Genomic DNA, 11,518 nt, shown 5'->3' with positions numbered 1-11,518 from the left:
ATTTTTCCTTTTTTTATTATTATTAATTTTAAAGAAAGTTTGCAGAGACTTTGGATTTCCATTTACTCATTGTTGCACTTTTCTCCTTACCCACCCCTTCCCCCCAGTTCGCTCATCTCTTTGAAAAGTAAAAGAGAAATTCTTTGATTGTTATACAGTCCCTCCCCCCGTGCTTTAAATTTTGTGAGCTAGCTAACTGACTTTTGGCTTCTATATTAGACTAATTAAGAAGGAAACATTCTTAAAAGTAATATTAATGAGTCAGAGAATGGATCATGTCCTGAAACTTTTTTTTAGCATAATTAATGCAGTTTAGAATGATAAATGAAATTCTTTTTTTTTTTTCATCCGGAATTGCTGGTGTTTATTGTTGCAATAAATGAAATTCTTGGTTGTGTTTGAATTACTTTGCTTGTAGAGTGAATTAGTGAGACTGGCTCAGAGCAGAGAAGGGTTCAGATCTACTGTACGCAGAGTTACTATACATCGCAGGTGATTCAGTGGCCCAGAACAACGGTAACATACTATGACAGGTTGGGAAGCAGGTGTGGCATCCACTTCCTAAACAACTTGCCTTTGGAAACTCTATGGACTTTGATATATGTCAGTAGTTGTAGATGGGCTTCAGGCCTTTTGTCCATGGGGTCGCTATGAGTTGTGCTCGACTTGAAGGCAATCAACAACAACAACATCGACCAGTAGATTTCGAGAGGCGGTTAATCACATGGGAGGAGATTGCCCAGCGTTCTCCCGTGGAGCAGCTGGTGGTTTCAAATTGCATTCCTTTGGGTGGACAGTGCAATTCCTAACTGCTAGGCCGCTAGACCTTTGCTTGCTATGCATTAGAGAACTGGACATTGACTAGGGGTGACAGAAGGAGAATTGATGCCTTTGAGCTGTGGTGCTGGAGGAGAGTGTCGAATATATCATGGGCATCTAGGAGGACAAACAGGTTCGTCCTAGAGACGGTGAAGCCAGGCTGCTCCTCGGAGGCAAGGATTCTGAAGCTTTGCCTGACATAATTTGGACATGTTGCAAGGAGGGACGGGTCCTTGGAGAAGGACATCATGCTTGGGAGGGTGGAGGGACTGTGCAGGAGAGGAAGACCCTCGATGAGGTGGATTGATTCCGTCACTGGGGTAATGCGGATAGGCGTGTTGGAGACGGTAAGATTGGCACAGGGTAGAGCAGGGTTTAGGGCTGTTGTACACAGGGTCGCTATGAGTCGCAGATGACTTGACACAGAGCAGTAACAAGGCCGCTCGGAGGGAGCTCTGGCTGTAAGAAGGGCTAAGACGCTGCACTGCACTGCCAAAGCCGTCAGCTTATCCCTTTTCTACATTAATGTGCTTTTATCCATTTTTCTTATGAAGAAACTGAAAATTTAAAGATAAATGTGACCTCAGAGTAAAATATTTAGGAGGTTTGCATAAGAAAGTGGGAAGATAATTTTAACATGAGCTTTTTCCTATCCTTGTCACATGACTAGCATTCATTATGCCTGGTAAATGTCACTATTACACCTTCATTTTTCCCATACCCTCACTTCTAGTTGCATGTCTGCTCCTTGTTTCTAAATATCTCAAGAATATTGTGTCTTACATTCCAGTTATTAAGTCGAAAAGGAGGAAAATGATGGCAAAGAAGAGGCTGAACAGAAAGCAACACAAAGTCAAGGAGAGGCAACTCTCCGGTGACAAACAGCAGACACAACTGGTCATTTGTGTGAGTAAATAAAAGTGACACAGAAATGCTTGATGGGTGGAGAGACCGACTGTGGAGCTCACACCCGGCTGAGAACTCCACATGGCTGAGAACTCAAGCATGACTTGCCCTCCAAGGACCCAGCAGAAGGGCGCTCTAAAGCAAGACAACCAGAAGTTTGGAATAGAAAATAAATAAATGACTGTTCTACGGCAATTATTGCTTCTTAGCTCTTCTAGTTCATGAAAACTTGTCATTTAATTAGAAAAGAGAGAATTCCAACTCCATAATGGTGAAAGAGGCAAAGAGGCACTGTTTAGGTTGTTTTTATCTTCTTCCTTCTGCCCAGCAATGCATGTAATTATTTGGGTAGTATCCCAGAGCACAGTAAAGAAACACCTTTCTTCTTTTTATTAATTTTTTAAATTTTTTTTATATTATTTTTACGTGTACCGTCAAATCAGATCTGACTGGTACAGGAGGAGATTGCCCCCTCCTTCTCCAGCAGAGCATCTGGTGGATTTGAACCGTGTACCTCTGAGATTGCAGTGCAGCGTCTTGCCACTAGGCCACCAGAGCTCCCTTAAGAAACACCTTTCTAGAGACCAGTGACATCTGTAAAAGCCAATAGAGTATCTCTTACCTTTTTTAAATAAAGAAACAGGAGAGGTCACAATAAATACGGCATCAGATTAAGACACTCATCCATGCCTTTATATATCTGGTATCAAATGAAGAAAATAGGACTTCACCCAGTTGTTGGTAGGTGTCATCAAATTGGCTCAAACTCAGTGATTCTGTTTACAACAGAACATCCAACTTACAGTGACTCTGTACAACGGAACATCCAACTCACAGAGACTCTATTTACAATGGAATATCTCATTTATGGTGACTCTGTGTACAACGGAATATCTAACTCACGGTGACTCTGTTTACAATGGATCATTTCACTCATGGTGACTCTGTGTACAACGGAATATGTCATTCATGGTGACTATACAACAGAACATCTAATTCACAGTGTCAGTGCAATGGGACACGTAACTCATGGTGACTCTACGTACAAGGGAACGCCTAACTCACAGTGTCTCTGTATACAACAGAACGACATCCAGCCCATGCCTACGCTCTCCTCGTTCTACCATCCTGAATCCCTGTTACAGTCAGTCCACCCCATTAAACATCATCTTCTCTTTTGCTGTTGGACCTTCTTTCTTTTCCAAGCATTATTATTTTTTCCAAGGACTAGCCCTTTCTGACACCATGCCCAGGGCAGTGTGGAGACGGCCATCTTTGACCTCTATCAGCTTCACATAGGAGAACTTTCCCCATCAACAACATCTTTAACACGAAACCAATTTCCATGAGGTCAAACATGCCCCCCCCAATACCAGCACCTCTTTTTACTCACCCCAACACCAATCGTACTGCTCAACTGGGTTCAAAATCCACTGTGATAGGTCATGGACTGCACAAAACCATATTAGGGAAGTCAAATGGGTATAATTCAGGTTAGTAGCAGAATACTTTGGGCGAGTTGCAAGGAGAGACCATTTCTTGGAGAAGGGCATCATGCTTGGAAGGGTGGGAAGGGACAGCACAAGAGAGAAATACCCTGACTAAGATGGAATAACTCAATAAGTGAGATAATGGGGGTAGATGTGTCAGAGACAATGAAATTGGCTCAAGGTAGAGCAGGGTTCAGAGCTGTTGTACACTGGGTCACTATCAGTCACAGGAGACTTAGATGGCACGTAATAACAATAATATTGTAAATGGTATTATTTTCTTCTCTGAGTCTCTTGGTCATTGTAGAGGAATCCCACTGATTTCTGGATATTGTTCTTGTATCCTGCCACTCTAGCTAACTGGTGCACTAACTTTAGTAGATTGTTGTTGTTGTTAAGTCTTTGGGGTTTTCTGTATATATTCTCATATAATCTGCATGCAATAATAGTTTAACCATTACTTTGCCAATCTGTATGCCTTTATTTCCTTCTTGTTGTATTGCCCTAGAAAGTACTTCCAATATAATATTAAGTAGAAGGGCTAATGGCAGGCTTCCTTGCCTGGTCCCTGTTCACGAGGAAAATGCCTTTAGTCTTTCTCCATTGAGAATTGTATTGGCTCTGGGTTTGCATATATACTTTTTACTGTTGTTGTTGTTATGTGCCAACGAGTCACCTGAGACTCATAGCGACCCTGTGTACAACAGCCCTAAACCCTGCTCTACCCTGTGCCAATCTCACTGTCTCCGGCACACCTACCCCCACTACTCCAGTCACTGAATCAATCCACCTCATAGAGGGTCTTCCTCTCCTGCACTGTACCTCCACCCTCCCAAGCATGATGTTCCTCTCCAAGGAGCAGTCCCTCTTTGCAACATGTCCAAAGTATGTCAGATGAAGCTTTAGAATCGTTGCCTCCAAAGAGCAGCCTGGTTTAATCCTCTCTAGGATTAACCTGTTCGTTTTCTTAGTGGTCCATGGTATATTCAGTATTCTTCACCAACACCACAGCTCAAAGGCATGAATTCTCCTTCTAGTCTCCCTAGTCATTGTCCAACTCTCTGACACATAGCAAGTGATAGCAAAGACCATGGCCTGTATCAGGCACACCTTAGTCTCCAGAGTAACACCATTGGTCTTCAGTATGTTGGAGCAGTCCCTAACAGCAGACTTTCCCATTGCAATGCATCTTTTAATTTCCTGGCTGCTGGTGCCAAGAGTGTTGACTGTGGAGCCAAGCACACTAAAGCTGTGAACCATCTCAATTTCTTCACCATCCATCCTGATGCTGCCAGTTGGCCCAGTGGTGGGAATTTTGTCTTCTTGACATTGAGCATCAATCCATACTGAAGGCTGTGGAGGAAAAGACTTTTTTACTATATTGTGGAAGTTCCCTTCTATTCCTATTTTGCTGATGCTCTCAAACAGTAACGGGTATTGGATTTTGTGCCAAATTCCTCCTCAGCATCAATTGCAAGGATCGTAAGGTTCTTGTTATTTGCTTTTTTAATGTGGTGAATTACACTGTTTTTCTTGTGTTGAACTGTCCTTTCATATCTGTTATGAATCCCACTTGATGATGATGCATTTTTTTTGTATGATGTTGGATTCTATTGGCTAGGACTTTGTTAAGGATTTTTGCATCTATGTTTATGAGAGATAGTGTTCTATAGTTTGGTTTTGTTTTTTAAATGTAATAGCTTTGCTTGGTTTTGGTGTTATGGTTATGCCTGCTTCATAGAATGTCTTTGGGAGTATTTCTTACTTTCCCATTTTTTAAAGTAAGTTAAGTAGAATTGGTGCTAGATCTTCTCTGAATATTGGAAGAATTCAGCTCTGAAGCCATCTGGTCCAGGTCTTTTCGTGTGTGTGTGAGAGAGACATAGAGACAGAGAGAGAGAGAGAGAGAGAGACAGAGAGAGAGAGAGACAGAGAGAGAGAGAGACAGAGAGAAAGAGACAGAGAATATCTTTATGACCTTCTTAGTTAGTTTCTTCTTCTGTAAGATAAAGCACGAGAGTGAAGCCCAGCTCTTGCTCCACCAGACTGACAGAATTCTTTCTCAGGCTCTGATAAGGTGACGGTTTCTTTCAGCAAATTTTCAATGTTTTCTTCTCTGGTTTATTTGGTCTCTTCTTGTTCTGGGATCCCAGTCTCACGTAACTTGTTCTTCTTGACTTTGTCCGACATAATTCTTATGCTTTCATCCTCATTTTCTTTCCTCCCTTTCCCTGATTGTTCCTTTTAAAAAATCTGTATTGATGGAGGAATTTATCTTCTTTCTCCCTAAGACTATGTCCCATTTCTTCCTTCTGATGTATTGCACATTTCTGAACTTTTAGTCTTATTATATTAATAATGTCAAGGTTTTGTTTTGTATTCCTTCTAATTTTACGTTTATTTTGACTATTTAGTCTTGCACATTTAGTTAGTTAGTTGTTTTTTTTTAAATGCTTCCACGTTTCTTGTGTTTTCCTCAATCCATACTTGACTATCACTCTTTTGCAATCCTTCTTAGGAAGTTCCAAAAGCATTTCTTCCTCTGAAAAACTATCTGGTTCTTTGTTTATTTTTGTCACTTTTTTGTGCCATCTTATCCTGATTTAAAGTTCTTTGTTGCCTCTGAGACAGTGCTCTCTTGTTTTGCTGGATCTGACTACGTCCTGTGAGCATGACACACGGCTGAGTGGGCAGTTGGTAGTGTTTCACCTCCTGTCTTCTGGTGGGTCTTATGGGGCATGGAGGTCTGCACACATGTCTCTGACGGCTGTTTGTGCTGAGGGCAGCTTGGCTTGTGTTGGTTATGGTCAGTCTTCTCTCGGTCTGGTGGAGCAGGAGCTGGGCTTCATTCTCGCCCGAAGGCTGACGCTTCAGGAGGGACACGCAGGTCTAGACACTGTTTTGTCCGTTCTCAGATGGGAGAAGGGAAAAGGGAAACAAGATAAAACACCAAAAGTAATGAAAAAAGAAAAACCACGCAAGCCAAGACAGAACACTACAATAAAATAGAAAAAACAAAAGCTGAGGGGGTGAAAAAGGAAGAAATGTCAAAATAGAAAGGCAAAAAAGAGGGAGTGTAAGAATGAAGAAGATAAAGAGAAGAGAGAGAAGCCCATTGAGGGAAGATAAAAAGGCTAGAAAGAAAAAACAGGAGAATGAAGAAATAAAAATAAACACCCCCAAGAGCCATGACTCTCATAATGACAAAAAAGACAAAAATAAGCAAACACCCCCCCGAAAGTGACGGGAAAGAAAAGGAGGGAGAGGGGAGAGACTTGGGAGGAGAGTGGGCTGGTATCCGCTAGGTGCTCCTGTCTGGACCGAGTGCTCTGTGGATGGAGTCAGGCTGTCTGGTATGGGACAGTCGGTCCGTCCATCCAGTGGAAGTTTGGAGTTATGGTGCCCATTGGGTTGGAGTTTCTGCTCACTTGAGAGGTCACTGAGGTTCCAAAGGTGTAACGCAGCACCTCTTTTGATCTAGAGGTTGCCAAGGTGCAGGACCCCAAGCCTGAGGTGGTGTTTCTGCTGGCCTCACAAGAATCTAAGTTGGTCTACATGCCTGGCGATGTGTCCTTGCCGGTCCAGGATTCCCAGGCAGAAATGATTCGTATGAAGAGACAATGGCTGGCAACCCCAGATGCCCAAAGATGGCACGCTCCATGGCCTGTGAATTATTCCAGCGTGCCCAGTGGGAGGCAAGGAGCCCAGTCAGAGGCGGTGCCCCCACTAATTCAGTGTGTGGTTACAGTCCAGGGTCGGCATGGTGCGTGGGATTCTACAGGGAGCCTCCGCGTGTATCATGCTGCCAGATACAGAACGGTGTGGGCCTGGCAATGAGTAGGGCTGGATGGACAGGGGAACGCTGCCGTCCACCCGGTGGGTGGTGGTGGAAAAGTCACTCTCCTGATCCCTGCGAGGGACGCTGAACAAAGGCGTGGATCACAGCTTTCTTGTCACCAGTCAGCTGTTGGTGTGGCTTTGGTGGCCCCACGTTCCCCGGCTGGTCAAACCACCGCTCGAAATGACCGTGCTGAGCTGCTAACCACCTCTGCCCTCAGTCTCTTGATTTTGTATTTTCATTAAATTTCTTTATTCCGTTGAAGCTTGAGTATTTCTTCTTTTCTTCTTGATTCAGGGTTTCAGAATTGCCCTGTGCATCTGATCTTTGTTTTTGTCTATCATAAACGTATACTTGGACCAGGAGGCAGTTGTCAGAACAGAGAAAGTAAACACCGCAAGGTTCAAAATTGGGAAGGGCATATGCTAGGGATGTGTCCTATCTCCATACCTTTTCAATCTATATGCAGAGCACATCATCCTGGAGGCTGGGATCTACGAGGAGGAACGTGGCAACAGGACTGGAGGAAGACTCATTAACAACTTACATTTATGCAGATGAAACAACCATGCTTGCTGAAACTGAGGAGGACCTGAAGTGCTTGCTGGAGGTCAAGGACTGCAGCCTTCAATATGGATTGAAGCTCAACATCAAGAAGACAAAGATTCTCAGCACTGGGTCAATTGGCAGCATCATGATGGATGGAGAAGAGACCGAGGTTTGTCGGGTCACCTCCATGGCATCTAATGCACCTGTAAATTGGTCTTGTCGTTGTGTGCCGCTTAGCCACAGCTGGCTCTCCAGTGGGTTTTCAGAAACAGTAAATCGTCTAGCCGTATCCCGCTTGTGTATTTGAACTGTGAATCTTTCGAACTGCAGCGCAGCTTCTTACCACTAGACCATCAGCTCTTCCTTAAACTGCCATTACGGCCAGTACAGCTGTGAAAACTACACTACCCAGGAAGCTGTGCGCGGAGTGGCAGCAGAATCCAACCAATAAGCTCCCGGAAAGGAGGTGTCTCCTGGCACGTGCGCCGCGTCAGGGCGGGACATCCGCTGTCTTCCTGCTAGCGCTGATTTTGGAAGTTCCTACCTGTCTGCTTGGAGCCTCTGGTCCTTCATTGCGGACTGATCGATCGGGTGTGAGACGAGGCGCTGTCAGTCGATGCACCTGGACATTTGAGAGGCCCAGGCTTGGAACGACGTTTCCCAGGTCCGCTGTCTGATCGCTGGCTGCTCCGGCCCATGGCGGCGGCCACGCAGAAGGACCTGCCCCAGGTAAAGGCTGCGGCCTCGGCCCCCCTCTGCCCTTACCTGTTCTCCCAGTCCTCCTCGCCTCAGGTGGGAGCTCCTGCGCGGCCCTGGTCTCAGACCTGTGGGTTCTGCTGGCGATCTGTGCGGTAGATTCAGTGCTATTCTCCAGCACCACCTCCCAAAAGCATCACTAATTCTTCTCTCATCTTTAGTCATTGTACGACTTTCAGATAGGCGCTCCTTAGTCTTCAGGATTGCATCATTGCTCTTCAATATTTTGAAGGGGACCCTGACACCTGATTTTTCCCAGTGTGATACCTTTCTGTATTATTATTATTATTATTATTATTATTAATCTGGCACCTGGTTTTCCTAATGTGATCCATCTCTATTATTATTATTATTATTATTATTATTATTATTATTGTTATTGATTTTCCAAATGTGATACATCTCTATTATTATTAGTGTTGTTGTTGTTGTTAGTATTAAAGCCAAAATTTGTTTTTCCTTAAAAACACTCAAGAAATGGTGATGCAAAGCTTCCAGTAGCGGCTACTGATATTTCAGGGCACACGCTGTATAATCCTCATTGCAAGGCACTAAAGTAAATCCACAAACCCGAAGCACACATCTCGTTGATGTATTTGCAGATTTTATGTGAAAGTGAGTCCGTTGCTCTTGTCCAAGATTGATGGTGAGCCAGGATCTTGACAAGTCTTACCTAGTATTGCTGATAGCCCTACCACTGTAGCAACAGCCAAACACAGTCAACAGGAGGGGAAAAATGACTCATCTCTGGACTCCCCCAACCCCCAGTTCTTGGGTTTTTAAAATTCATTTATTGTTGCACATATCTCTCCATTCCTCTCCCACAGTCCACTTTGCAATGCATGTCTTGTTCTCTCTTGACTTTTTGACTGCTTGGCACCACGGGATCCAAGTAAAATGAAATTGTTGACAACTTCGATCATTTCTCCATCTTTCATGATGTTGCCTATTGTTCCAGTGGTGAGGAATTTTGTTTTCTTGATGTTGAGATGTAATTCATATTGAAGTCTATAGTCCTTGATCTTCTGCAGCGCTTGTTTCCAGGCCTCCTCGCTTGATGGAACTTGAAGACATTATGCGGAATGAAATAACGTGGAACCAAATATTGTATCGCCTCACCCATAAAGGCAAAAGGCAAATGCTTAAAGACCAGATTTACTCGTGATGATCGGGAGTTGGAGAGGGAGAAAGCGAAGGTTGTTGCATACGGAGGGCTGGATTTCACTTTACCGTGATGAGGGCATATGTACAAGGCTGCTGTTAGGTGCCATTGAGTTAAGTATGGCTCATAGCAACTTTGTGAACAACCAGGCTGAGCAGTATACTATCCTTTTCCATTCTCTCAGTCTCTGACACACTCAGTCCTGTGGCTGCAATCACCATGTCAATCCACTTGGATGAAGGTCTTCCTCTCCTTTGCAGACCCTCCACCTTTCCAAGCATCCTGTCCCTCTCCAAGGAACAGACTATCCTAGCAGTGTGCTAAAGTATGTGAGGTGAAGATCCATCCTGTTTGCCTCCAAGGAGCATGTGGCCGCATCTTCTCTAAGACATATTTGTTTGTTCTTTTGGCTGTCGGTGGGATCTTTAGCGTCCTTCTCCAACTCCACGGTTTAAAGGAATGGATTCTTCTTCTGTCATCCTTATTCATTGTCCGTCTCTCAGATGCATAGCAAGTAACTGAAAAGACCATGGCTGGAATCATGCGCAAACTGACATCATTTTGTCCTCAGAGTGACATCATTACCTTCAATAATTGAAGAGATGCCTGACGACAGACTCTCCCACTGCAATGTGTCCCCTGATCTCCTGACTGCTGATTCCCAGAGTATTGATTTTGGATACTAGTAAGATGAAATCATTGACAGTCTCAGTCCTTTCTCTATCATGATATTGCCTTTCGGTCCAGTGTCAGGGTTTTTTTTGTTTTCTTAGGTTGAGTCATTCAGACATTCCTCTAGGTCGTATAGCCCTGGTATACAAGTTGCCGTCCCACAGTCACTTGTGGTTGCTGTGAGGCTGAACACTGTGACACGGATGTGTCAAATGTGTTAATGGTTGGCTACCCAATGCGGACTGAGAGTGGGGTGGAGCTCCCCTATTAAACAAGCGTGGAAGGAGGAATGGCATCCACTTCCATAATAGCTTGCCTCCGGAAACCCTATGAACTTGGAGAGAGGATGAAAGGCACCCAAGCGTCAAGGACTCTCCTTCATAGGGTCGCTCTGAGTCGCCTGCGACTCGGTGGCACTTAAAAACAAACAACAACAAGGTTGAGTCACGTTCTCTATTGAGGCTGCAGTGTTTAACCGTCTGCAGCAAGTGGCTTCAAGTCCTCCTTGCTCTGAGCAAGATGATTAAGGCTAAAGCTGTATAATTATTAGAACTCCTGTTTTCATTGCCGTCGAGTAGGACACAGCTCCTAGCGGACCCGCCAGCAGGTTTCTCTGTCACCCACGTGGAAGGAGATCGCCTGACTTGCTCTTGCCAAGCTGCTGGTGGAGTCAGATACCTGAGAGAAGCTGCCTTTGAGTTAGCGGCACGGTTCCCGACAGACGATGCCACTGGAGCTCCCTGTCTGTCAGTGTCTACCAGTAAAAAGCTGAAGTGATAAAGGCGGTGAGATGGACATGTTTACAGCAACCTGAGGAGGAGGATGATAGCAGCTGCTTATATGTAACCAAACACTGCGTGGGATTTTGCACCTTGGCTTTATAAGTTTCATGGGAGGTCCATGAGTTTAGTGCCTCTGTGCTGCCTCCTAGTTCATTGTGTAGTCCTGGTATCTTAAACACTCTCACACAGCCGTCCAAGATCGTCAGACTCGATCTCTCTCTCCCTGGAGCCACAGAAGGAAACGCAAGATCAGGAAGAGGGAGTGTGTTCTCACTGTGCCCACAAACAGCTGCCTCCTTTGCCATGAGAGAAGACTTGGGTGCAGCCCAGTTACTCTTGCTGAGTATTTTAATCTCAGATTCTTCAGAATAAGCCGCATCAAAAGGGAGGAAATGTAGGACAGAATGTATGGGACCATCAAGCCTGGATGACTTGTGGAACTATTGAACTAATTGAAATAATCTTTAAATAAAAAAATACCTCTTGGGATCTTAAAACCTAACAGTAGTTAAGCTTAACTAGTGAAAATATCTGTGTTGAGCAT

At 44.4% G+C, this 11,518-nt stretch overlaps 1 protein-coding gene across 1 annotated transcript in view; it reads left to right on the top strand.

Annotated features, from left to right (window-relative positions):
• Positions 1–11,518, top strand: part of LOC102855221 (zinc finger protein 586-like) — a 35,533-nt gene that overhangs the window by 17,876 nt on the left and 6,139 nt on the right. The window contains exons 5-6 of the mRNA XM_006903032.1: positions 6,697–6,822; positions 8,267–8,394. Of these exons, the coding sequence (XP_006903094.1) occupies positions 6,697–6,822; positions 8,267–8,394 (254 nt within the window). The remainder of the gene's footprint in view (positions 1–6,696; positions 6,823–8,266; positions 8,395–11,518) is intronic.

This window comes from Elephantulus edwardii, unplaced genomic scaffold (assembly GCF_000299155.1).
Source record: "Elephantulus edwardii isolate Elephantulus edwardi_28Jun2011 unplaced genomic scaffold, EleEdw1.0 scaffold00496, whole genome shotgun sequence".
NCBI classification, from domain to species: domain Eukaryota; kingdom Metazoa; phylum Chordata; class Mammalia; order Macroscelidea; family Macroscelididae; genus Elephantulus; species Elephantulus edwardii.
The sequence above is the reverse complement of the archived record's forward strand: the minus strand, read 5'-3'. Positions and strand labels throughout refer to the sequence as shown.